Source organism: Alternaria metachromatica, assembly GCF_023757995.1.
Source record: "Alternaria metachromatica strain BMP 0045 chromosome Unknown scaffold_8, whole genome shotgun sequence".
NCBI lineage: Eukaryota > Fungi > Ascomycota > Dothideomycetes > Pleosporales > Pleosporaceae > Alternaria > Alternaria metachromatica.
Window position 1 is genome coordinate 754,511 of NW_026055499.1, and position 25,880 is coordinate 780,390.

General features: G+C 53.3%; 11 protein-coding genes across 11 annotated transcripts; 8 read left to right on the forward strand and 3 right to left on the reverse strand.

Moving 5' to 3' along the window:
- Positions 1–557: 557 nt before the first annotated feature.
- J4E83_004684 (uncharacterized protein) lies at positions 558–2,298 on the forward strand (the record flags this gene model as incomplete). The annotated part of the gene is made up of 4 exons (XM_049331610.1): positions 558–902; positions 955–1,670; positions 1,733–1,906; positions 1,995–2,298. 4 exons carry the CDS (start codon positions 558–560, stop codon positions 2,296–2,298), a joined length of 1,539 nt encoding a protein of 512 aa, XP_049189384.1.
- A 784-nt stretch (positions 2,299–3,082) lies between these two features.
- On the reverse strand, positions 3,083–4,318 carry J4E83_004685 (uncharacterized protein; the record flags this gene model as incomplete). Its single annotated transcript, XM_049331611.1, has 2 exons — positions 3,083–4,115; positions 4,311–4,318. 2 exons carry the CDS (start codon positions 4,316–4,318, stop codon positions 3,083–3,085), a joined length of 1,041 nt encoding a protein of 346 aa, XP_049189385.1.
- A 501-nt stretch (positions 4,319–4,819) lies between these two features.
- On the reverse strand, positions 4,820–5,593 carry J4E83_004686 (uncharacterized protein; the record flags this gene model as incomplete). Its single annotated transcript, XM_049331612.1, has 3 exons — positions 4,820–5,316; positions 5,376–5,436; positions 5,483–5,593. 3 exons carry the CDS (start codon positions 5,591–5,593, stop codon positions 4,820–4,822), a joined length of 669 nt encoding a protein of 222 aa, XP_049189386.1.
- A 2,006-nt stretch (positions 5,594–7,599) lies between these two features.
- J4E83_004687 (uncharacterized protein) lies at positions 7,600–8,809 on the forward strand (the record flags this gene model as incomplete). The annotated part of the gene is made up of 2 exons (XM_049331613.1): positions 7,600–7,909; positions 7,968–8,809. 2 exons carry the CDS (start codon positions 7,600–7,602, stop codon positions 8,807–8,809), a joined length of 1,152 nt encoding a protein of 383 aa, XP_049189387.1.
- Positions 8,810–9,289: 480 nt separating this feature from the next.
- On the forward strand, positions 9,290–11,147 carry J4E83_004688 (uncharacterized protein; the record flags this gene model as incomplete). Its single annotated transcript, XM_049331614.1, has 3 exons — positions 9,290–9,293; positions 9,367–9,572; positions 9,633–11,147. The coding sequence occupies 3 exons, from the start codon at positions 9,290–9,292 to the stop codon at positions 11,145–11,147; spliced, it is 1,725 nt and encodes a 574-aa protein (XP_049189388.1).
- Positions 11,148–11,364: 217 nt separating this feature from the next.
- Positions 11,365–13,652, forward strand: J4E83_004689 (uncharacterized protein; the record flags this gene model as incomplete). Its single annotated transcript, XM_049331615.1, has 2 exons — positions 11,365–11,921; positions 11,981–13,652. The coding sequence occupies 2 exons, from the start codon at positions 11,365–11,367 to the stop codon at positions 13,650–13,652; spliced, it is 2,229 nt and encodes a 742-aa protein (XP_049189389.1).
- Positions 13,653–14,486: 834 nt separating this feature from the next.
- J4E83_004690 (uncharacterized protein) lies at positions 14,487–16,957 on the reverse strand (the record flags this gene model as incomplete). Its single annotated transcript, XM_049331616.1, has 6 exons — positions 14,487–14,698; positions 14,751–15,328; positions 15,517–15,719; positions 15,770–16,473; positions 16,524–16,560; positions 16,637–16,957. 6 exons carry the CDS (start codon positions 16,955–16,957, stop codon positions 14,487–14,489), a joined length of 2,055 nt encoding a protein of 684 aa, XP_049189390.1.
- A 900-nt stretch (positions 16,958–17,857) lies between these two features.
- Positions 17,858–18,495, forward strand: J4E83_004691 (uncharacterized protein; the record flags this gene model as incomplete). The annotated part of the gene is made up of 2 exons (XM_049331617.1): positions 17,858–17,915; positions 17,972–18,495. 2 exons carry the CDS (start codon positions 17,858–17,860, stop codon positions 18,493–18,495), a joined length of 582 nt encoding a protein of 193 aa, XP_049189391.1.
- Positions 18,496–19,173: 678 nt separating this feature from the next.
- On the forward strand, positions 19,174–21,627 carry J4E83_004692 (uncharacterized protein; the record flags this gene model as incomplete). The annotated part of the gene is made up of 2 exons (XM_049331618.1): positions 19,174–19,866; positions 19,972–21,627. 2 exons carry the CDS (start codon positions 19,174–19,176, stop codon positions 21,625–21,627), a joined length of 2,349 nt encoding a protein of 782 aa, XP_049189392.1.
- Positions 21,628–22,092: 465 nt separating this feature from the next.
- Positions 22,093–23,331, forward strand: J4E83_004693 (uncharacterized protein; the record flags this gene model as incomplete). The annotated part of the gene is made up of 3 exons (XM_049331619.1): positions 22,093–22,142; positions 22,197–22,632; positions 22,720–23,331. The coding sequence occupies 3 exons, from the start codon at positions 22,093–22,095 to the stop codon at positions 23,329–23,331; spliced, it is 1,098 nt and encodes a 365-aa protein (XP_049189393.1).
- An 831-nt stretch (positions 23,332–24,162) lies between these two features.
- On the forward strand, positions 24,163–25,772 carry J4E83_004694 (uncharacterized protein; the record flags this gene model as incomplete). Its single annotated transcript, XM_049331620.1, has 2 exons — positions 24,163–24,845; positions 24,896–25,772. The coding sequence occupies 2 exons, from the start codon at positions 24,163–24,165 to the stop codon at positions 25,770–25,772; spliced, it is 1,560 nt and encodes a 519-aa protein (XP_049189394.1).
- Positions 25,773–25,880: the final 108 nt, after the last annotated feature.

Sequence of the window (25,880 nt, forward strand, 5' to 3'; positions counted from 1 at the left end):
AAATCCAATCAAGACTTCGTGGCGCGGACTAGCGCAGGCTTATTGGTCCTTCGGCGCCGTCGCTTACCCCAGACCCTGGCCGATCGTGGTCCAGATTATCAGATGGACCGATAACACCCGGTGAATGTCACCCCACAGCAAATCAAGCTCGACAAACTCGCTAGTCGTTACCCAAGACGTGGAAAATTCAATCTGATACTGGGATGATCAAACACGTCAGACCGAGGTAAGTCTAGTTCGTGAGGGAAAAACACATAAGCCCCGCTTTGCGACACTTTGTGGCCGCCTTCAGACCGTCGAGAACATGGGCTGATGATCTGATAACTCGGCGCCGAAGCATGCGGGCTTGAGATAGTGGAGGCTAAGTGCTTAGAGAGTCTTATCTGATCTCCGCACGTCGGATCTTACGTCCTGCGTCTGACGAGAGTGTTCTTGGATCGGCACTAACGTGGGTGTAGCACATGAACTTCCTTAGTACAGTCGTACTCTGAGCAGCCTGATCATCCGCGACGAGTTCTGGCTCCATTTGAATCTCAGCACTCGCCTCGTGCGCCATCATGGCACCCTCATCATCGAGCCTCCTCCTTCCGCTCTCCCTACTACTATCAGTCGCTACCTGCGCGACCGTCACATATGACTTCGACATAGCATGGACTTATGCGAACCCCGATGGGCAGGAAACGCGCCCAGTTATTGGCATCAACGGCCAATGGCCTTTACCACCCATCGTAGTCACGAAAGGCGATCAGGTCATCGTCAACGCAAAGAACTCTCTAGGAAATGAGTCAACGAGTCTACATTTCCATGGCTTGTACATGAATGGAACTACGCACATGGATGGTCCTGTTGCTGTCACACAATGTGGTATTCCTCCAGGTAGCTCCTTCACATATAACTTTACCGTGAGTTGCGCAGTCTCTGGTGGACAGTCATAGCAGTCTTTAACCTAACTAGGTCGATCAACCCGGCACATATTGGTACCACAGCCATGAGCGCGGCCAATACCCAGATGGTCTTCGAGGCCCTCTGATAGTGCACGACCCCGAAGACCCATTCAAAGATCTCTACGACGAAGAAATCGTCATAACACTTTCTGATTGGTACCACGATCTCATGCACAATCTCTTGGGCGAATTCATCAACATCGCCAATCCTTCCGGCGCGGAACCCGTACCTCAAGCCGCATTGCTCAACGACACTCAGAACTTGACTGTCGCCATTCAACCAGGAAAGACGTATCTCTTCCGCTTGGTCAACATGGGTGCGTTCGCTGCGCAGTACGTCTGGTTCGAGGATCATACCATGCGCGTTGTCGAGGTCGATGGCGTGTATACGGAACCCATGGAGGCAGATATGATCTATCTCACCGCGGCGCAGCGGTATAGTGTTCTTGTCACTGCCAAGAACGACACCAGTTCCAACTTCGCCTTTGTAGGAAGCATGGACCAGGACCTGTTCGATGCTATACCCGATGGGCTGAATCCCAATGTCACGGGATGGCTTGTCTATGATGATAAAAAGGACATGCCTGCCGCAAAAGAGATATCAGCATTTGAGCCTTTTGATGATTTCGCTTTGGTACCGCACGATAAGGAAGAGCTGTTTGATCATGTTGATCGTTCCATCACGCTGGACTTGAAGATGGATAACCTAGACGATGGGGCAAATTAGTGAGTCGCTGATCTACTGTCCCATGCTTGGACTTGGACTGCTAGAAACTAACATATGTCAGCGCTTTCTTCAACGACGTAACTTACGTCAGCCCCAAGGTACCCACGTTATACACCGTCCTATCCACCGGGCCCAACGCAACCAACCCCACCATCTACGGCAGCAACACAAACGCATTCGTACTTGCTCAGAACGAAATTGTGGAAATCGTGCTAAACAATGATGACCCTGGAAAGTGCGTATATCCCTCATCTTCGCATTGTCCACTCTCTACGCCAATGTCGAAGTGTAGATGATGCATTCATACTAACAACGCTTCTTAGACACCCCTTCCATCTCCACGGCCACGCCTTCCAAGTCGTAACCCGCAGCGAAGACGACGCAGGCTTCTACGACCCCACCAACACAACAACACCCCCTTCAACACCCATGCGACGCGACACCGTCCTCGTCCGACCAAACGGACATATCGTGCTACGTTTCCGATCCGATAACCCCGGTAAGTCACTCACTCCCACGCACCACCAAGATCAACATTCCCATCACAACGTTATCTCTGCACGATCCTATATGCGTTCACCTACTAACACCAACCCCAAGGCGTCTGGCTCTTCCACTGCCACATAGAATGGCACGTAGCCTCCGGGCTAACCGCCACCATGATCGAAGCCCCGCTCGCCGTCCAAGCCCAACTCTCCCCTTCTTCCTCAAACGCTATTCCGCAATCGCACTGGGACGTTTGTGAAACGGGGCATGTACCCACGCAAGGGAATGCAGCGGGCAACACGGTTAATTACGAGGATCTGAGCGGTGAGAATAAGAGTCCGGGGCGGTTACCGGAGGGTTTCACGGCGAGGGGGATTGTGGCGTTGGTGTTTAGTTGTTTGAGTGCGTTTGGTGGGATGGGCGTGATTGGGTGGTATGGGTTGAAGCCTATTCAGGGGTGAGAAGGGAGGGGTGGGGTGGGATGGGATGAGAGTGGATTTGAGGGAGATGTGATACCAAACAAATGGGCGTGGATACGATAAGTAGCATGATTACAGCTTGAAAGATGTTGTAGGGTAACGAAGTCTCACTGACGCAACATACTCTCATACAGCGTTGACAGATGATACTCAGGGAAGTAAGTGAGCAATTGAGTCTGTTTTTGATGATACTCCGGTGAGTAACTTCCAAATACAGACTCAATTGCTTACTTCCTTCCCTAATTATTATCTATTACCCTATATCACCACCTCTGTTTGAAGCCTCATACAGCGTTAATGGATGATAATTAGAGAAGTAAGTGAGCAATACAGTTTCTTCTCCAAAGCTTCATTCTGATATGAAGTTTTACAGAAGAAACTGTATTGCTCACTCACTTCCCTGATTACCACCCATTACCCTATATCACCTCCTCTGTACCACACACTCACTTATCCCAATAATAACTCCACATATCCGTCCCCATAAAATCATCCGCATAGCTTCTTCCCTTGCTCCCCGCAGCCGCCCCCGCAGCAACGATCAACGGCAAAAAGTGCTCCGCCCCACCCCGCGGATGCATAGTATAAGCGCCCGGCCACTTCCTCCAATGCTCAAACTTGCGTTCCCTCTCCTGCTCGCTATCCGTCATAGCCGCATCCGTAACAGCTCCACTCCACTCCTTGTTCAGCGCTTTGAACTCTGGATTCCGTGACGTGCCATCGAACATCAAGCGTAGGTTGTGGAATGTAGCGAAGCCGCTGCCGATGATGGCGATGTTTTGGGTGCGGAGCGAGGAGAGGGCGCGGCCGATGGCGTAGGATTGTGTTGGGGACTCGGAGGAGAGGACTGAGAGTTGGATTATGGGGACGTGGGCGGTAGGGTCGATGAGTTTCATCGGGACGAAGACGCCGTGGTCCCATGCTGTGGTGGTGTTGTTAGAAAATGTGGGGATAGGGAAGATAAGGGAGGACATACGTCTTTTGTCGTCTTTTTCACACTCGATACCGGCGTCTTTGAGAGCTTGTGCTACTTGCTCTGCGACTTCAGGACTGCCTGGCGCGTCATGCTTGATCTCGTAGGACTCTGGTGGGAAGCCGTAGTAGTCGTAGAGGAGTTCGTGTTTCGAGCCGCTGGATACGGTCACTTTGCTCGTGCTCCAATGCGCTGTTACCAGCACGATGGCTTTCGGCGCTTCAGGCGTCCCCAATTTGAGTATCTTGGGTACCTTTGTCTTGAGCGACTTGGTGATGGCGGCGTGCGAGGGGTCGCCGAGTAAAGGCATGGGGCCGCCGCCGTGCGAGAGCGAGATGACGGGTGCCAGACGCGTCATGTTGCTGCTGTAGGACGAGATTGGGAATTGCTGGATTCCTTGGAGGGGATTGAAGGTCGTGTTGCTGGAGGAAAGTTCTGCGGATGTGGTTCGTTGGAGGCCGAAGATGGTTGCGAAGAATGATGAGGTGCGCATGAATCTCATGTTCCTGGCAGCTGTAGGGACTGAACGCGGCATATATTCATGCTCAGAAGAAAAGAGCGCATTATCGGTCTCGGCATTTGGATTGTCAGCGTACGAGTCGTGGGCGTCGGTGGCATGTTGAGGGTTTGTAAGATGGGGTTGAGGGTGCGGAATTTTGCCGTCACACATCTCAGGGCAGCTGGTCTGTGTGCCTGATTACGTGTGCATGTCAACGCTAGGACGCGACAAGTCGCGACACGATTTACAATACAAAGGCATGAAGGGAACCGCCATCTACGTACTAATATCCACGTCTATATACGGTATGGAAAGCGAATGGCACAAAGTTCATACCCGAAATCGGCAGTACATCCATCACGGCACATTCACGAACACACAGAATCTTGGAAGTAGAATGTATCATCGTTGATTCGACTACGCGAAGAGTGCGTGCCATACCCAACAAAAGCCGTCAAAAGCCCTCATAGCCTTAACACCGGGGTAGCAATCGTCATATCATGCCATACCATCCACCCAGAAACTCCCTTCGCCAACACACAACCCATCATATACCCAAAGGACACACAATGCTATCGTGCGCAACCCAGAACTTCCTGCTGATGTAAGAATACGGTCCCTTTTCTTAGTACAGTGACGTGGGCAATGCCTACCATTTGCGTGTGTACAACGTCAGGAACCAAGAGCGCCTGCAAGAAGTGATGAGCGTCTCTAGATGTCGTCTTCGATCTCGCCGCCTAACTCACTGTCAGTATTGTTCAACCATGTCTCAAGGTTTTTGAGGTAGGAATACTCACCAAGACCGTCGCCGCCGTCGGCGGAGTTTTCGGCAGACTTGTCCTTGACGACTTCTTCCTCAGAGGCGGGCTCTTTCTTGGCTGCCTTCTTTGGGGCGTTCGGGCCCTTGACGGGAACGCGCTTCTTGGTAGGGGCTTTCTTTTCTTTCTTGGCAGGAGGAGCCTTCTTCTTGGAGTCGGATTTCTCGGCCTCAGACTTGTCAGCGGCGGAAGCGGGAGGAGCAACATCCTCGGCGCCATCCCCAGCATCTTCAGGGACCTCGGAAGCAGCCTTGCGCTTCTTAGTGACCTTGGCGGCGGCAGTAGGCTTGGAATCACCACCGGCAGAAGCAGGGGCGGCGACACCGGCTTGTCCCAAGTAGGCGGCGAACGAGGGATGGGCCTCGAGAGCCTTCTTCTTGACCGGGGGCCCTGCATGATGGAGTATCTCATTAGCGTAGTTAACATGCTGCTGATATGATGCTACTTACACATCTTCTTGAGAGAGCCAGCAGTGTTGCCTGTAAGCGTAGCCATCACATCGTAATCGAACTACTCATGTTAGTATGCGGGAGATAGCATATGTAATGTAATATACCTTGTCGGGAGCAGTAGAGCTCAGAAACGCCGCGGCCAGCAGCTTGGTCTCTTTATCCAAGAAGCCGGAGAGCAGAGCCTCACCCGCTACGACCTCTTTCTTGGGAGGCATCTTGACGAGGTATATGTGAGTGGGTTTGATAGAAGAAAGAGAAAGTAAGCTGCAAAGCTGCGAATTGACGACGAAGTTGTTGAAAGCTTTGAGTAAAGGGAAGAGGGAAGGAAGAAGGAAAGTTGTTGTGAGGGAATAAATGTGGGGTTGTTATTGTGTCTCGTGGAAGAAGACGCAGTGAAGTCGGAATTCGCGCAACGTGCAAACGGGAAATTACCTCTAGGCTGTCATATTCGAGTTCCGACGCTCTCATTCGTCGAAGGATTGTCCTCCCACTGCTATTACCTGTTCGAGGTGAGGAAAAATATGGTAGTGACGGGCAACATCAAAGTCATGTGTAGACCGCTTCGCATGAGCATGCTACGGTGACTATGATTAGGCACCCTCCAACACCAAAACATAGCCGGAAGGCACTCAGTATGTTCGATCTAATCAGTCCATTCAAGGCAAAGTGTATACCTTCAGGGTGTGTCAAAAATAGTCACAGTACTGCTACACCATATTGACATAAGAAAAATGCCGCCACAGCGGGGACCTTGTAGACATTGGCATAATGAGTCTGAGACGAGTGGTATGAACATTTGTTACTGATGCTTTTGTGAAGAGAAGAAAGAATAGTAAGCATACTGAGATGGATGTTGAGTACCTTTGGATATCTAAAGGCTTGTTGTGATGGAAAGAGAAGTTCAAGTGATGAACGGTGGGTAGCAGACTAGAATCCTATAGATTACACAATCAGATACTTGTTAGATTTGTCAGAATGCCCATTTGACGCGTGTTCTGGGCTTCTCATTTCCACATGTACTCGTCGGCTGTAGAGTTCACGATCCGAACAAAATGAAGCCGAGCGAGGTTTCCTTGGCCTGACATCGTTTACCACTAGGGCCATAACAGCGACGGGATATCTATCCTTCCGAGGCGAACGCAGCACCAAAGCGACGGGAAGCAATATCAACAATCAAGCAACGGACCGACCAACTCATCAGAACCGGGGATCGCGATGCGGGCATGATACGACGTCGCCTCTGGGCCCCACTTTCCGATGGAGCACACGCAGGCATCACACGAATAGGGACTGTTGGCGAGCTGCAGGTGTGCAGCCGTTGCCAAGGCCTTGAGTCGACGTGTTGATATTTCGGAGCGGCGCAATTGAGGTTGAGCAATTCGGCGAGGAGGCTGCAATAATCGGATGACAGGCGTAACGTTGCGGTGGGGTGTCTGGCAGCACTACGGTGGCGCTTGAAGCGCTGGCTACGGCATGGTGGTTTACAGCGGGATGGTGGCTGGGGTAATGACAGGAGGAAGCGACATGCAGTCGGTTGGCAACGCTAGCAGTATGGCCGAATAGCCCTGAACATGAGTAAAGCGCCGGTCAGGAGGCGGTGCAGGATCTGGAATACGAGGTGGTGAAGCGGATGAAGTGGTTAAGAGACAGCTGTTGCAGGCGATGCCGGGTGAGGGAAGTGGAGGCTCATCCGGTCAGTGCAGAGGTGCATGGCTAGGCCCGTGGTGCAAAGAGCGGTAGCCGGGCAGGCCGCAGCTTGGGTGGCATTTCTGGCGTCTATGGGCGGTCGCTGGCTGCGGTGCATGACGGTTTCGGTTCGACTGCGCGTCTAGACATGATCTGCGACCAGCGCTGAGCGGGCCGTGCCAGGAACAGGCGCAATTTTTGTGCGCACTGCCTGTCGGCGCCCGCGTCCTCGACCTGCGACGACGGGACCGTCGACGTTAGCCTCCCATTGCTATATTTCTTACTTGGCTGCTATTTCCCGTTCCTTCCTGGGTGGCTTTCTTTTTTTGTATAACACGCCTCATCGCACCTGCCGATCTGTCCATCGCTCCTTCCTCCGTCGACAGCAGTGCCCCTCACCAGAGACATCCCCGCGGAGACACTCGCCAAACAACACCACGCTGCCGATCCATTCCTTCACACGCGTTGGCTATATATCGGCCCTTCTCAAACACACAAGCCAAAATCCGGCGGGCGTCCATCACCGATCGCCGTCATGTCTTCCCACCCGAGCCTCACCAGCACGTACCGTGCGCGCGCCTCACTACCCACGACCGGGCCCTTGGCTTCGTACTTGCTGAGCCTGATATCCGTCAAGCAGACGAACCTCTGCCTCTCCGCCGATGTCGAGACGTCGGCCGAACTCCTCCAACTGGCCGAAGATGTTGGTGACTCAATCTGCGTGCTCAAGACGCACTGCGACATCGTCGTCGACTGGTCGGACAGGACAGCACAGGCACTGAGAGAGATTGCCAAGCGGAAATGGTTCCTCATCTTCGAAGACCGAAAGTTTGCGGACATTGGTGGTATGTCATGTTGGCTCGTAGGATATTCACTGGCGGGGCAGTCTCTAACGCAGCACAGAAACCGTACAGAAGCAGTACACTTCTGGACACCACCGCATCGCGCTCTGGGCCGAGATCACCAACGCGCATGTCATTCCTGGCCCAGCCATCGTCACCGCGCTCGAGAAGGCTGCCGATGCCACCATCGCCAAGTACAACACGTCCGTAAACACCGAAATCTCTGCCACACGGCAAATCAATGGCCTCGACGACGATGATGACGAAGAGGACGATCAATTCGTACAACAACAACAAAACTCGGCGATTGAGTCACCCATCGAGATGGAGGGCGAGGAGAGGCGGCTGAGCATCAAGGCTGCCGACCGCAAACACAGCGTCGTCAGCGTGACAACCTCGATATCCATGCGGACAGAGAGCATATCGCCGCGTCCAGAGCCTAATACCAATGGAGAAGAAGTCTTCAACTTGGACGTAGCAACAGAGCTCATCCGACTTGGTCCACCACCGTTCCTGCGGTCGCTTCTGCTGCTTGCCGAGATGAGCTCCGAGGGCCACCTCATGACACCCGAATACCAGAAGCGGACCGTCGAGATCGCACGCAGCCGTCCCGAGTTTGTCATGGGCTTCATTGCGCAACGAAGCTTGAACGCTGAGCCAGAGGACAACTTCATTACCATGACACCAGGCTGCCAGCTCCCACCGCCAGGCCAGGAAGGCAAGAAGCTGGGCGATGCTCTAGGCCAACAATACAACACTCCTCGCAAGCTGATCTTCGAGCAAGGCTGCGACGTCATCATTGTCGGGCGAGGTATTGTGCGCGCACAAGACCGCAAGGCGGAGGCAGAACGATACAGAAAAGCTGCTTGGTCAGCCTACGAGGAAAGGATCAAGAAGGCGTAGACGACTTGTCTACGCGCTATCTACTATAGCTGATATATACCCCTGCGATTCGCAGTTAGCATGCTGCCTGGAGCATTTGTGTACTTTGTTGCCTCTTCAACTACAGAAACATCAGACACAGGACATTTTGGGGGCGTTGGAGGTCATTTCCACATACATGAAAACGCATATCACGGCGTTACGATTGCTGGCTCACGTATGAGAATACAACACCACCGTGCATGCACACGGGATTAGATTACGATGTATGCTCCCAAGATGACCCAGATAACCCGTTGTGATGCCACGATCCATAAGCATGGCTTCTTGGCCAATCATACTACTAAACGAAGATTTTAAACGGTTTCTGGCACTGCCGCATGCCATAGCCTCATGAAAGCTGATCTAGCCAAGTCCGAGTAATCTGGTAAACTAACAGTGAGTCTGCGAGTGCGTATTTCCAAAAATACGCATACGTCGCGTGGGCCCAGGCGCGCGGAGATGTGTGGGGAAAGAGTCGGAGCTCGGTCCTAACGCCAAAAAGTTCGCGACTCTTCTCTCGCATGCGCATGCGACAGCTTCCATGTCACTCTACTACGAAGCCGCGGCGGTCCTCGCAAACACCGAGAACACAGGCGGGTCTCTCAAGTCGCGAATATACGGCAAGAAAGATTTGAAGAGCACACCAGGCCAATTGTTTGCGCTCATTGCGGAAACATCGAAATGGTCCATCGTGCTCAAGGATGTGATTGAGAAGACTAAATTGCTGGCAGAGGAGAGGAAGGTGGGTAGTTTGATATCCATATTCTGTGTCGCATTCTTTTACTAACGTGTTTTGTAATAGCTCACTCCAATCCTCGCTCTCCTTCTTACCCACGATCTGCTGCTCGCGAAGAACGGTGTTGCCGCAGCCGCCAACCATGTCCTCAAACTCGCCATCACCAGACACAAAGCCCGTCTGAGCGCCGAGCTCACGAAAGCCCGCATACGGTACGGATACGCAACCATAGAGGCATTCAGGGAGGCTGTGAACGATGGCGAGCTGGAGAAGGATGAGGGTGATGCGCCCAAGAGCCGCCATCCTCGCTGGGTGCGCATCAATACCGTCAAGACGACGTTGCAGCAACAGCTATCGACCACATTTGCCGGCTTTGTCAAGACTGAGAATTTGAGCGAAGTGCTTTCTGCGCCTAAGAAGTCGAAAATATACTACGAAGACCCCAACATACCGAACCTGCTCGCGCTACCCTCCAAGATTGATCTGAGCAGGTCAATCGCGTATACGAAGGGACAGATTATCTTCCAAGACAAGGCTTCGTGCTTTCCAGCCTATCTGCTAGACCCGCAGCCTGACGATGGCGACGTTATCGATGCTACAGCGGCACCAGGAAATAAGACAACACATCTGGCAGCTATCGTATCTGACCGGAGGCGACCGGGTGAAGAACAGAAGGTCATTGCATTCGAGCGCGACAAGGGTAGAACTTTCACGTTGCAGAAGATGGTCAAGCTTGCATCAGCGGACAGCATCGTTCAAGTCAAGGGTAGTAGCGACTTTATCGCGGCAAAGCCTGGATCCGACGAGTATGCCAACGTCGGTGCTATACTGCTCGATCCCAGTTGCTCCGGTACTGGCATAGTTGGACGTGACGATGCAATCAAGATGCATCTACCAGAATTACCAAATAGTCGCCCAGCACCGCAAAAGCCTGAGAAGGGCAAGAAGCGGAAGAGAGACGACGAGCCTAAGGAAGCTGACCCTTCAGCGGCGCTTGACTTGGATATGGATGACTCGACACCTGAAGAGACACCAATGCACGGCAAGCTAGCCGAACGACTGACAGCTCTATCATCCTTCCAGCTCCACATCCTCAATCATGCTATGCGATTCGACAACGCGCATAAGATCACGTACTCCACCTGTTCGATACACTTCGAAGAGAACGAAGGCGTTGTCTTCCAGGCATTGGCATCTTCTGTCGCAAAAGAACGGGGCTGGTCGATTCTCAAGAGAGATCAGCAAGTCGATGGGATGAAGAAGTGGCATAGACGCGGAGTGTGGGAGGACGAGAAACTGGAGATTGATGTGGGTGAATCTTTGAAGAGTGACGTACTGGAAGCGTGCATTCGGTGTGATAAGGGTACGGAAGAAGGCACAATGGGTTTCTTCGTTGCTGCCTTTGTCAGGGATGGCAGTCCACATTCGGCACCGATCATGGAAACTGCAGCTGTAGAAGTTGAAGATGAGGAATTCAATGGGTTTAGTGGTGATGAGATGGTTGAAGAGACAGTAAAGCCTGTGGAGACATCGGCAGCTGGAGGGACTGAAAAGCGGAAAAAGAAGAAGCGCAAACACTGAGATATATGAAAGAAATGGGAAGGCGCTCAAACCCTCATGGCAGAGGAAAGGGCAGCTGGTGCCAGGACCTCAGACCTCGAACCAGTACGAAAGCCACCCTTTCACTACACCATTCAATACACTGGCCGTACCTATTCCTTCTCCGCCAAACCCTTACCATTATTCAATGCAACACGACTCCATATCTTGACACCCCCAACACATCAGCACCAACACCATGACACCCGCCCTCCGTGACAGTCTCTCCAGCCCCCTAACCATATCCACAACCCACACCGCCGCCACCTTCCCCGTCACTCCCCCCGTCCACCCGGACCTCTCCCGCCCCCGCCTCAAACAAATAGCCCGCTGGATCCGCGACGAACTCGACCTGCGCGTCGCCCGCGACGGCCCGGACGTCCTCCGCCCAGACGACGTGCTCACCCTGCACGAAACGCTCGTCGCCCTCCGCCAAGCCCAAAACATCACCATCTCCGTCCTGCGCGCAACCGGTATCCACAAAGCCGTCCAAGACGTTGCGGGCGTGGCGACGCGCTGGCCGAGCAGGTTGTGCGACGACTGCGACAAGATTGTAGACAGTTGGACGGCGAAGTTTGGGCCGTTTAGCGAGATTCATCCGTTTTTGTATGGGAGGGGGGGCAGGTTGGAGGGGATTGCTAGTGTGAATGAGTATTCTAGGGAGGCGTTGCTTAAGCGCTGGGCGGAGACTTGTCCGGAGAAGATTCATCCGAAGAGGAGCCATAAATTGGGGGATTTGGGGTTTGTGGCTGGGACGTAAGTCAAACGAACTGTTGTTTGGAGAGACTACGCAGATGGACTGATGTTTGCTGTAGGTGGTGGATTAACCCTCTGTTCGCACACCATGCTGGTATCATCGGGCTTGAGGCATGCGATGGCGGTACGACATACGACAAACACGGTGCATATGCTCTTCTACTCAAGGATACGGGCGAGATTGAAGCCTCGTCCGAAGAACGCTTTACCTATCGTGTTCCGCAGAACGACAAAGGCAAGTTCCGTCTTACCTCTGCTACACCCAAGAGTCGAGATCCCGTCAGGGTACTTCGTAGCCACAGCATCAACAGCGTTTGGGGACCAAAAGCAGGTGTGAGATATGAAGGCTTGTACAGCGTCCGAGGCTGGTCCATCAAGCAAGCCAAAAGCAGTAATCTTGCTGGTGGGCAATGGAAAGAAGGCGATATCCTGTTCGACGTCCTGTTTGAGAGGACCGACTCAGTGCCCATGGCCGTAGTCACCAAGCGACCCACAGCAACCGAAGTAGACGATTACGCCGAATACAAGCGCCTCCGCAAAGTCAACCGAGACGGCAAACGCAAGTCACACAGCACACTTCCCGTAGGCGCCAACAAAGGCGATTTCTCAACCCCGCTCAAGACAGCACCACCAGTCACACCGCACGTAGTCCCCAAACCCCTACCAACAGAAGCTCCACCAAACGAACCACGCAGAGGCATATTCAAACACCTCCACTTCGACGAAGAAGCCCACGTCCACGTCCTCGACAAGGAAGACGTCATATCCCCCAAATCCGTCCCCGAAGCCGACCCCCTCACCACGACCGCTACAATGAGCAAAAGCAACACGCTTCTCGTCCCCGCAAAACCCAACCGCACAAACACACACAGTAAAGCCGATGTATCCACAACAGGCGGCGAACCGCGCAGACATGCCAGTCCTGCTGGTTCAAACGCCAGCAGCGCCCATACCCATGCCTCAGCTACCACTTTCCCCGGCATCAACATCCGCGAAGTCGCACCGTGGATCGACTACGATGCTGATTTATCATTGCCCTCGCCCCCGGAAGACTCGACGATTGTGCACCAGCGTCCTATTATTACGCAGTCTATTGCTACTGATTCTATCAAAACGAGTATTTCAAGGGATACGTTTGGTACGCCGGTGGAGGGGGATATGTCGAGTCCAGTTGGTGGTGGTAATGGGAATGGGAATGGGAGTATTGATGGGGGCAGGCACGGGAGAAGGGGAGATGTTGAGTTTGGGGATAGTCTTAGTCCGCATGGACATGGACATGGACATGGGCTTGGACTTGGGGTGGGGAAGAAGGATGGAGGCAAGAGGAAGAGTATTCTTGTGCGGAATCGGAATCCGGTGGGGAGATTGTTTGATGGGGTTGTTGAGGATGATGAGATGGACGGGAAGCCAGGGAAGTGGAATACTCCTACTTTAACGACACCTATGTTCCACGACTTCGCCGACGTCACCTCCCTAGAGGATCCTTTCATCGCGAATCCTCCTCCACGCATATCACGACGACCTAGACGGCCCTACGCACCAACATCAAGTAGGAACCTTATTTCACGATCTAGAGTCCTAACGCCTGTTGGCAGTCCTGTCTGTATCCTTCATCCTAGGCGCGTAGGTGAAGTACAGAAGGAACCCGCTGAGTCAAAGTCAGAAATGGAGTTGAGAGCCATAATGAAGAGGGTGGATGGTGGTGAGATGGCTCGTTGGCGTTATATCTAGAACACTCAAAGAAATCCTACTATTATCTTCATGGAGATGGAGATGCACTCACTCTGCACAGTGACAAACCCTGTCGATCCATATGTAGATTCCGCCTGTATTCCTATTCATTCCCATCTCCATCTATAATCCTCACGCATAACGTCACGGCCTTACCTCAATACCCTAGCGCCAGTCCATCCAACCGTACGAGGGTCCAGTTCAATCCAATCCAGTCCAGCCCGTCCAGCCCGTCCCAGAGCCCACCAGGCCAGGTCACTGGAACCACATTGCATTAGCGCCGAGCGGGACTGTCTAGCGGGCACGCTTGCATGCACCGGTCCCATCAAATATTTTCGCGGCTATGCTGCACTAACTCCAAATGACGTGTGGGTCGGGTTCACTAATCAAGATTGAGATGGTCCCGGTATTGGCCGACGAGGAAGCGCCGGGGCCTGATGGGGGCGGAAATGGGAACATGGAGCCTGCTTGCGAGGTCTATGGACTTTGTGGGCTTTGTGGAGGTAGTGACATATCGTGGACATGGGACTGTGGAGGCGGCGCGTGCATGGTGCCGGTTTTTCCGGGTCCGATGGTCAAGCTTTTTTTCTTTCTGTGCGTAGAGATGAGGAGCTTGACGTCAAGCTTGTGAAAGCCCAGTCTTGCGATCGCCATGGCAGGTCATGAAGGGACAAAGTTGTAAGTTGCTTGCTCAAAGAATGGATTGGGGTATCGAATTTGCTATTGCGGAAATATACATGTGGGTCAATGTTTCGCTTCACTTGGTAGCGAGATGAGAGACGGCTCATTCATCTTTTCCGCCTCTCTTATGTCTCATCTAGAGTTTGATGGAACTTAGCGACTAGCCATGCTGGCTCTCCTGGCCTCGAGGACAGCATCCTCGTGCGTAGGTGGGCCCTCGTAGTTCTTCTTTCCCCAGACGAAGTACCAGATGGTTGAGATGACGACGACGGCGGCAAGGACAACAGAGGCGTAGTTCATCGAAGCAGGGGTAACTTCGCGGAAAGTGGGCATGCAGAACAGAGGAGTTGCAAGGGCGGACCAGGCTGTTTGTTGTTAGCGATTGCGCTATGACAGTGAAATAGTGATGTAACATACCAAGGGCAACGACGTTGCAGAACGTGCCGAGCATGCCGAGATGGAACGCGCCATCCTTGACCTGCTTACGGCCAGTCATGAGCGAGACAAAGATGGGAGCAGCGTAACTCAGTGTCAAACAAATGACACCAACACCAGAGAAGGCGTTGAAAGCGGCGGCAGCACCGAAGTAGATGAGACCGAGAGCGATCTGGACCACCATGCTGAGCATCATGGCGTTGACTGGGACATCAAGGTTGGTGTTGACGACCCTCCACAGCTTGTAGCCGGGAATGGCACCGTCACGAGAGAAGGCCCAGGTAGCGCGAGACGCAGCTGTCGTGCAGCCGATACCGCAAAGCAGACCGAGGACGAGGAGGGGAACAAGAAGTCCGATGGCACCAGCGGAGGACCCTACGGCTTCCTTGATGATGACAGGCGTAGGCTGGCCGGACAAAAGACCTGCGAGCATGGCTTGGTCGGGCAGTACGAAGACGAGAGGGATAAGAAAGACGAGGCCGGCAACGGTGTTGAACGCGACGGTCGCGACCATGGCCTTGGGGACCTGAGTGGCAGGTTCGCGAACTTCTTCGCACATGCTACGAATGTGTTAGCGTTTGGACAATTGTTGTTAAGAGTTACCGCTTGTAGACACGTATAATGTCGCGATGGAGTGTGTTGCTTGGGATGTCGCTTAGGAAATGTCGCATGGGATAGTCGCTTGGGAAAGTGCATTGGGCAAGGAAAATCTGCTGCAAGTTGCTTGGGCAGAGTAGGGGAGGCTCACGAGATGATCATTCCGGTCGATGAAGTCGCGTAGGCTGCGTGCAGTAGTCCGACCATGAAAGACCATCCTGGGATCCATCCGGAGTTGGAGGGGTCGAATTCAGTGAAGACGTATTCGGCGCTGTGGCGACCATTTTTCGCAATGGCAAGGATGCAGACGATAATGGCAATCACACCAGCAAAGGTCCAGAAGATGGCAAAAGTCTAGATATCTGTAAGTAACACATCCGGTAGCCGTTTGGGGGGAATCTCACATCCAACCATGGTAGGTATTTGTTTCCAAAGGCAGACACGGCGTTGCAAAGGAGTGTGATGCCAAGGAAGATGAGGAAGACCTGGTAGGGTGATCCTGCCATGATACCAACACCAGGTTCGCTTTCGTAGACATTGACGCATGCCACAAGGAACAGCGCGGTAGCAAAGTTGACGGATAGAGTAATGGTAATGTTGCCAACTACGAAACACCAGCCACAGATCCACGAAGCGATTTTCCGATAGGCGGGCGGCGTGATCATGAAGGTCTGGTAGTAGACACCACCACTGGTCGGGTAGACACTGGTGATCTCACCAAGGGATGCGGCGACCGCGAGAATGATAAGCGATACGGCGAGCCATCCCCAGATGATGTTGGTGGGACCTCCGCCAACTACAGGGTAGTAGAGGGTGGTAGCCAAGCCGTAAGGGACGGAAGCCAGGACAAAGGACATGAAGGCCACCTGGAGAGTGGATCTTGATCGGATCAGTTCCGACTTGTAGCCCATGGCAGCCAGAAGGTTGTCGGCATCAGCGGGAACGACATCGTCTCCGGATCCAGAGTAGGTGTTGCCCAGCTTGGTCTCTTTCTCGGGCGCGCCGTTGCGCAGAGAGTGGTCGTGCTCAGCGGCATACGCATCTGACTGCGTGCCGTACCTGTAGTCGGACATGAGGGGCGTGTCGCTTTGGTCCTGGGTCTGGGGGCCTGAGAGAGAGGGAGAGTTGGGGAGTTGTCGCAAAGCAAAGCTCTGGGACATGTCCCCAGCGGCGGATCAGCGCAGGCTTTGAAGGGCTGCAGAGGCACGTCAGTCGGCGCATGGTCCAGGCCCGCTAGCCAGCATGTAGACAAGTCGCCTTAGACTACCCACCCGAATTTCAGATGGCAACAGACGCGGAGCTTGGCGGGCCAATTGCTGGTGGAGGGTGGCCGGATAGGGCTGTTTTACTGCGCCGAGAAAATCACCGACTGAGTGGGAACTACAGTCTAATGCATCCGCGTTCCGTCGCCTAGGTGTTGAGGTTTTTTCTAGAAGTGGGCCAGAAGCTGAGCCGCCGTGTGCCGACGAGTAGCCGGCGATGAAAGGACCCTGACGTGGTCTTTGGAGGTGCGCACGTTGCTGAGCCTCACTCGGCTGTTGCAGAGTTTGCAGGGCAATCGCAGTGAACGCGTGGGGTGATGTTACTTCCATTGCCAGTTGCTGGCTTGCGCGCCAATGGGGGTTGCCGATGGCTCGAGATTGGCGTCGTAGCGGGCGTCCAGCGGGCGTCCATCTCGGCACACGATCCGTATTCGTGGGTAGAGTCCGGGGCACTGGTCGCGTGTGCATAACGCGCTGAAAAACACATGCGAGGCGTTTGCGGAGCCAGCCCAGATACCGAGATAGGGGTGAATGGAGATGTCAGTGTCGGCATGCCAGAGTGGAGTCGGCCTTTGCTGCTACACCTGCCCAGCGCCTTCCCCTCGCTCCTTCGCTCCTTCCGTTGACGACGCGCCCTAACATGTCGCATGCGGCAGTAGCGGACCCAAACCCAAACTTGGCAGCATGAGGCGTTCCATCGCCAGCATAAAATGGCGATAATGGGCGTCTGGAGCAGCGCCAGCCTTGCGCCGAATGCTGTGTAACCGTGTCGCTATGCATCACGAGATTGTAGCCCTTGAGGAGCATCAGCAGCCCCTCCCCATCCACGGATTCACCTTCCCGGCCTCCACAACCCACAAACTGACAGCGTACAACACCACGTCGACTCGTGAAGAGCTCCACTCGCGCATCCACGATGCAACGATAATAATTACTACCACCATTAAGCTTGATGCCGAAACATTGCGCCCCAGTGTTACTCCGAACCTCCGCTATATTGCCATATCCGCGACCGGAACAGACCCTGTGGACCTGGACGCCTGCCGGGCCCGCAATATTCGCGTTACAAACTGCCCGGGGGCAAACCTCGACGCGGTTTCGGAACATGCCATAAGTCTATACTTTGCATCCAGAAGGCGCACCGCCTTGCTGGATCGCATCACTCGTGCGCACCCCAGCGAATGGAAGACGGCGGGTAGCGTGAAGGATCACATGCGTCTGCCGGACGGCATGCCTCCGATGACCTGCAAAGATGAGGTGATGGGCGTTATCGGCTATGGGGGCATAGGTAGGTCTTCATATCCTAATCAGGATGAGATGTCCTGAGCTGACACGGGATGATAGGCAAGCGAATAGCTGCGCTAGGGCAAGCATTGGGCATGCGCGTACTTATCGCGAGTCGAAAGACACCAGCGACGCCTCCCGTAGACACCGGCCTCCCAGCCCCTGACGCCTCTGACGACCGCATACCCTTTGACGATGTGCTCCGCAACTCCACAGTCCTCGTCCTAGCTCTACCGCGAACCCCCGAGACGCTCAACCTCATCTCTACTCCCGAGCTCGAGAAGATGCATCCGTATACTGTCATAATCAACGTCGCGAGAGGCGGCATAGTACACGAAGCTGCTGTAGTGCAGGCCCTGAAGCAGAGGCGCATAGCCGGCTATGCGACCGACGTATACCAGGTGGAACCACTTGGTGGACCTGCAGATACCCCACTGCTGGAGGAAGACGTAAAGGACCTCAACATTACCTTGAGTCCGCATGTGGCATGGTTTTCGACAACGTCGATCAAGAACCTTGGTGAGATATTGAAGGCGACTGTAGAGGGCATGGTGAGCGGCAACGAGATCAATGCCATTCTGTAAACGGAAGACATCGCAAATGGAGGAACCCCGAACACGAGCACATATGCTCTCGTGGGGTAACTCCATCACCAACATCGACGTCCAAAATCCAGTGAGAGTTGCAAGCATGTCTAACACCTGGCCATATCCACAGCAAAGGCTCTTGCGCTACTACCAATATCCTCACAGCTCAGCCATGTCTCTGGACCATACCGTATGGGCGTATGGTCGTGTCAAAGCATAAATCCCAAAAGGTATGCGAGTTGGTCAAGTGCGGTGTGCGGTTTTCGGACATGTTTTCTTCTCCTTTCACTTTTCACTTTTCACTTTCACTTCAAGACGTGTGTTTTCACCGCGCGTGGTACTTTCGGTGCGTTTGACGTGCTCCGCTCCACACGTGTTCCGATGGATGCCAATTCGCTACCGTTCTTCTCATACTGGCGCCCACTCAGAGCAAGCCAAAAGGTCGAAAAAGTCTTCAAAACTGGTACGAGCGTCTCCTGTCAACGCTCGTTGTGCGACAGGCTGAGTCTGTCAGGCCTTGGCACTGCAACCGTCCCCTTCGTATGAGACCCTTCGCATGAGAGCGACCTCCCGCACGCGCCCCTTCCCCGTCCAGACACGCGACAGTCGTGACCGATGCTCCCATCTTGTGGATAAGTTCAGCCTATGCTAACAACATAGACCCTACTGCGCGACATGGCTTCGTCGGGCGAGCGCTCTCGCGACTGGCCCTTCGAAGGTTTCTACACTAATCAAGATGATCAATGGAGCGTCCATTACCTTTTCCCTAAGATCGGCAAGGAAGCCAGTGAAGCATTCGTCCAATTCCTTCAGGATCGGGGCATAACAACGCCTACGCCAGACGATAGCGCCGAGCAATATCTCAAGCTGCAAACGACGCTCTGGAAGAAGCCTTCTCGCGTTACAAAGCCAGGCCATCAATCTTTGAGGCTTATGAACCCTGCCCAAACCTATCGCTGGAGCCGTGATCAGGTTCTCGCTGAGCATGCAGAGCTCATCACACAGCTCCTCGAAGGAAGAGGATCCGGAACACGATATCAAATAATGTGCGACGTCGTCTTCATCTTCAATGACAACTCCAAGGAAACCTGCGGCAACCCCTCCTGTCCGGATACAGAGAGAAAGGCCATTGGACAAGCTCAACACTCTCGCGTCGTCACACTCGAGCCGCTGCTTGACTGGGGAACTGTTGAGCCGGTCTCAGATATCATCGTAGCTGCCGGTAGGATCTTTCCATTTCGCCGCAGCGGACCAAGGATGAAGGATCCATTGTGGACACAGGTGGTTAGAAATCTGGTGTCTCGAGGTCAGCAGCTGCCCACCTACTGTCTGGGCTGCATCGGAGAGCTTGTTGACAGGCATGCGGAGGTGCGTCTCGTCGAACATCCTATATATGTATGTTACGGCCGATAACCCAACATCATGACAACCTTGTCGCATGCATGAAAGTATTTACTGATTTTGTCTACAAAGGGGCTCTTCGATCAACCTCAAGGAGCTGGACACTTCCACTCCCTAATCCGTCCTATTCGGCGTCCTACATCGAAGGAAGATTTGTACGATCTGAGGGAGGGTGGCGACTTGAGGGACGATTGGAGCGTTGAAGGGCTGCCCTGTTCAACCACTGGCTCGCTATACCTCGATGGCGCCCCAGACGAAACTCCACATACGAAGCCCGTTGACTACACGTCCTACCACAGTCTTGGAATCTTCCCTACGCTCAAGGATCGCGAGGCCTCATGGACAAGTGCGTACAATGTCCTCTTCGTTGGGGACAAAAGGAGCGCTGGTGAACCGCTTTCTCCACAGTGCTCTCCACGCTCTTTCACAACTCCGCTGGATTCAACTAGTCTCAACTGTATCTACTCCCCACTCCCATCCTTGGGCTTCCCTTACAACACCCCGCCGCCGACTCCTGATACCCCAAAGAAGCTCATCTCAAAGACGCGCATCTACGTCCATCGAGATCCGGAGTCTGTACAACACGAAGATTACGAAAAGCTCGGCAGCAAGACACTGCTACCAGACAGTATCCCGGATTTCGGCAGTGGTAGTCGCAGGTTCGGTCGCGATATCGATACTAACGCTGTCCGCGGCTTCTTCACCGGTCACCGTATAAAGCGAGAGAGTATGGCCAGTGCGAAGGGCACCGACATCCGCAACTTCTTCACAGTTATAAATCCTGAGGGCCCCTCGACACCTCAACGCGCGGTCAAGACCAAAAACGTCGATGGTGACGATACGGACTTGAGCGATGTACCATCCGACATATCAGAACAGGAATATGACCCAGATGGACCGGGCGGCGAGTATACGCCTGTGAAGAACAAAGGCAAAGCATCGTCAAATAAGAAAACGCCAAGCCCTCCGTCAAAACCCGCAGGCAAGAAACACTCACCGAAGGCGCCCATGTACCGCAAACGCGACCCAGCCGCTGATTATACCGCGCCATTTGGCGTCACCAAAGAAGCCTTCGAAGCCCACCTCCAGCATCTGCCCGCTAAAACCGACCTAATCTGCTCCTGCCGCAAACCCGCTCGCACCAACGAGGTCCAGATCACACAGTGTATGAACAAGGACTGCAGAGTGCGCTGGTACCACAAGGACTGCCTCGATAGAATTGGCAAGCTGAAAGCTAGACACGGAACGTACTTTTGCGAGCAGTGCCAAAACGAGAAGTACTATGCAGATCTGTCTCAGGCGAACGGATGGAGTACGAAGAAACTGGTGCAGAATGAGATCGGAATGCCATTTACGGGACAAGAGGTAGCGGGCACGTTTGGTAATACCGGGGACTTTCAAGCTATGGAGAATCCGTATGGTTTTGGGACGTCGGCTTCAAGTGCGCTATCTCCATCGGCTGAACCTTTCGTCCCGAACAGTGCGGCGGCGTTAAGTCGTCTTGCTATGGGCTCTGAGCCTTCTCTTGGCCTGGCGACTTCGCGGCCGTATTTCGTGAACGAGGCTTATACCCGGGGACAGGAGCATGCGCGTATTGCGGACGAAGACTATGAGCATGCACGACTGTATGGATGTTACCCTGAGAGGTGGGATGAGGATGGTAATGACGGCGATGACGAGGACAGTTACGGTGAGGACGGAGATGAGGAGATGGATCAGACATCATAGGAGGGCCTCATGGATATGGTTGGATATACGGTTCACACATACGAAGCGAGTCGCTGCCTCCAAGTTGTACCTGACGCCTGAAGTACACGCCTAAGTTGTACATTAGGATATACTGTGTCGGTAGGAATCATGACAAAAACATTCAATGCAATTCTCTGCGTGATGACAGATTCACGGACATGCGTTTTGCGAGATGGTAGGCAAACCGAGATATTGGATGTCAAGCGCGTCCGGACGAAAAGCGGGGGAGCTGCGAATGGCGTCATGCATACCACGCGATAATGACGCGACACCAATCGGCCGTACCCGCTTTGGATGGAAGCTTGCGGAAACAGCGGAATGTGAAGTTATTCCGATGTTTGATATATGAAACTGGTACGCATTCGCTATTTTGAGTAAGCATCTGATTGCTCACCGTTCACCGTGCTGACGATCCTCCGAAGTCGCGTGCCGTACTGACCTATCATGACCACCTCACAAAAGCGCATCGGCCTCATTGGCTTATCTGCTAAAGGGTACATTCGCATTGTTCCTGAACTGATCAGCATCGGTAGTTGACACAGTACCAGATCCTGGGCATCGAAGTCCCATCTTCCCTACCTCCAACGCACTCCGCACTATGCGCTCACCGCCCTTCAGAACAGCTCTCTCGCTTCAGCTCAGGCATCCGCCAAACAGTACTCTCTAGACTCCGTATCCACGCACGACTCTCCCAGCTCAGTCGCCCAAGATCCCAACGTAGACATCATTGCTGTTAGCGTCAACGTGCCCCAACACTATGATCTCATCCGTCCGGCTCTGGAAGCGGGAAAAGATGTTTTCTGCGAATGGCCTTTGGCTCGCAACGAGAAAGAAGCAGAAGAATTGACGGCGTTGGCTAAAGAGAAAGGTGTCAGGACCATGGTGGGCTTGCAAGCACGCCAGAACCCATCAATTCTGAAAGCGAAGGAGATTGTTGAGTCGGGGAAGCTGGGCAAGATCTTGGGGACGACAATGTTCGGTCATGTGAGTCCTATAACCTATCCTTCTGAAAGGAAATAGAAGGCACATGGTCTATGAGATGAACAAGCTTGCTAACGCAGAAACCAACAGGGCATGATATTCGGCGGCACAACCATGCCCTCTTACATGTACATGCACCCCGTTGAGAACGGCGCAAACATCCTCACTATCCCCTTCGGCCACGCCGTTGACGCTCTATGCTACGTCTTTTCCAGCGAACTACGCTCCATTTCCGCTGTGCTGTCGAACAGATACCCCGAGCTCGAGCTCGTAGACGAGAACTACAAGCCCCTCGGGAAAAAAGAGGCGAAAACGTCTCACGACTTCGTCTCCATCACCGCAGAACTCGTCAATGGCGGCGGAAACGTCGACGTGACATATGCGCCAGGTTTTTCACGCACCGGACGGGACTTCTACTGGGAGATCATCGGATCCGAGGGTACGCTCGTGTTGGAAGGACCGAACGGACATGTGCAGATGTTCCAGCCTACAGTCAAGATTGCATTAGGCCAAGAGAAATTGAAAGAGATTGAGGTCGAGAAGGCTGAAGACCCTTCGTTCAATGTGGGTAGGGCTTGGGATGCATGGGCTGGAGAGGGCAAGGGCAGTGTTACGACTTGGGACGAGGCTGTTGTTAGGCATAAAATGATTGAGGCGATTTATCGAAGCGCGGAGAAGGGAACGAGGGAGGACTATGCGTAAGCGGCCAGATCAGAGGTACATCTATAGGTATGTGTAAGAAGACCGGAATAAGAAGTTGATAGAATCGGGACAAACAAATAGAGTTTAGCGTCAAAATCTTCGGCTACATCCCGGCTCAACGCCTTCATCGCATCTCCTCAACCATCATCAATCCTCCATCGCCAAAACCTTCGCAACCCTCCAAAGAGCCCTCAACCACCATGCGCACTGAACCCCATCCCCAGGATTCCTCGATCTTAGATGCCCCCGCCCCACAATGCCAGACCGACGGCCCGCCAAGCCAGCGCTTGCCTCGCTTCCACTTTTCGTTACGTTATAGTTAACAAGGCCGCACGAGCGATCCAGTGAACTTAGTCAGGCATGTTATGAACCGTGATGTCAGCGAGAGTCAGGTTTTTGTTTGCACCTCGCATGGTGACCGCCGAGCAAAATGGGGCGATGCTTGTTGTTGGTCTTCCATACTCCACTCAACTACCAAGCTCCAGACAACATCGGTTTCTTGGGGTTGGTGCTTGTGAAAGGCTTGTGTTCTGAGAAGGTCTTTTTCGGCTCATGCGAGTTCTGAGCTCTGGGGTCATTGTGAAACCAACAAAGGGTAGTTTTACGGCAAAAGGCGCGTGCCGCTGCGGATAGCTGCATCTACGCGTCTGGTTACATGAGTCGCACTCGAGTTACAACAGCATATTACCTGTGACTGGACTAGGAAGGGTGTGAAGGTGTGTGTAAGCATTGGGTGACTGCTGCTTAGTCGCACCCTCGCCTCCAACAACCCGACTTATAAGCCAGACCCGGCAACGCTAGGTCCGTCTTAGCCGTGGCCTCTACTCCATCATGGCTTCTCCAACACCGACCTCGACATCTTCGACAAGTCTGAGCTCGCAGACGACAGAGGAAAAGCGAGATCATCGACCGAACCAGGATATATCAGGAGCATCTACACCACCGCCCGCCTCAAAGTCCGATCCTACATTCATTACCTGGACCTCACCAACAGACCCATCCAACCCCTTCAACTTCTCCCCGTCGAAGAAATGGCGGACCACGCTCCTAGCCTGCACCATGACCTTCGTCGTCCAAGTCTCAGGAACAATGCTCACATCCGCCGCCGAGCAAATCAACACCAGCTTCAACGTCAGCGATGAAGCATTTCCGCACTCGTACTGGCCAGTACTAAGCTGGAACCTAGGAGGCGCCGCAGCACCACTACTAGGACTGCCCCTAATGGAGAACTTTGGTGTGCGATGGAGTTATATGGCCATCTACGCGGTATTGATCATCTTCATCGTTCCGCAAGCGCTGGCCAAGAACTTCGCGACGTTGATCATAACGAGGATTATTACGGGTTCGTGCTCGGGCGTACTTGCGAATATCACGTCGGGGATTGTAAGCGATATCTGGAGGGATGGGAGAGCGAAGAGTTCTGGGACGTCGCTTTACATCTTCGCATTGCTTGCGGGGCTTAATATGGGGCCTGTGTTTGGTAGTTTGGTTGTTCAGTATACGACTTGGCGATGGTAAGACATGCTTTAGTTGCTGCGCGGGATTCTGGCTAATCTGGACGTAGGATCTTTCTGAGTCAAATCATCTTCTACAGCGCTCTTATGCCGGTACTGTTCTTCCTTCTTCCTGAGGTGCGACCGGATGTCATCCTCACTCAACGCGCACGGCATATTCGCGCAAAGACGGGGAAAGAGGTGTATGCCCAGGCTGAGAGAGAGCACACAAGTTTTGGTGAAATTCTCAAGGAGACGCTTGTTCGACCAACGCGTATGCTGTGCACCGAAGGCGTCGTTCTTTCCTTTGGACTGTGGAGCGCTTTCTGCATCGGCACAGCTTTCATGTTCACGCAATCCATCGTGCAGGTCTTCTCAGAGCTGTACGGCTGGACATTCTTCGGCACAGGCCTCGTGCAATGCGCTGTCGTAATCGGGGAGCTCATCGGCCTCATCGCATCTCTAATCCAAGACCGCATCTACTTCGCATCTGCGAAACGCAACACCGAAACCCCAGGGCAGCCGATCCCAGAAGCGCGACTTTATCTCAGCATCCCAGCTTCGTTCATCGGTCTGAGCGGTGGACTGTTCTACTTCGCATGGACGTCCTACTCTTCCATACCGTGGATCGTACCCAGTATATCGCTCGCTTTCGTGGGCTTCGGCATGTTCTGTAGTACAGCGGGAGTAACGACGTATGTGGTTGATGCGTACGCGAAGTATGCTGCTAGTGCTATCGCGGGCATTGCGTTTCTGGAGAACTTTATGGCGGCTTTCTTGCCGCTTGCGACGCAGAGTATGTATCGTACGTTGGGATTTAATTGGGCGAGTAGTCTGTTGGGCTTTATCGCGTTGGCGTTGAGTTTCATTCCGTTAATTCTGTTGAGGTTTGGGAAGAGCATACGTGGGAAGAGTCCGTTTATGAGTGAAGCGGGGTATGAAGACTGAGTATGCTCAGGCTTTTAGTAGATGGGGAAGGAGAACACACAATACGAGACATATCTTTGCATAACGAACATGCGAATGTAAGACGTGAGATTGAAAGAGCATAAATGC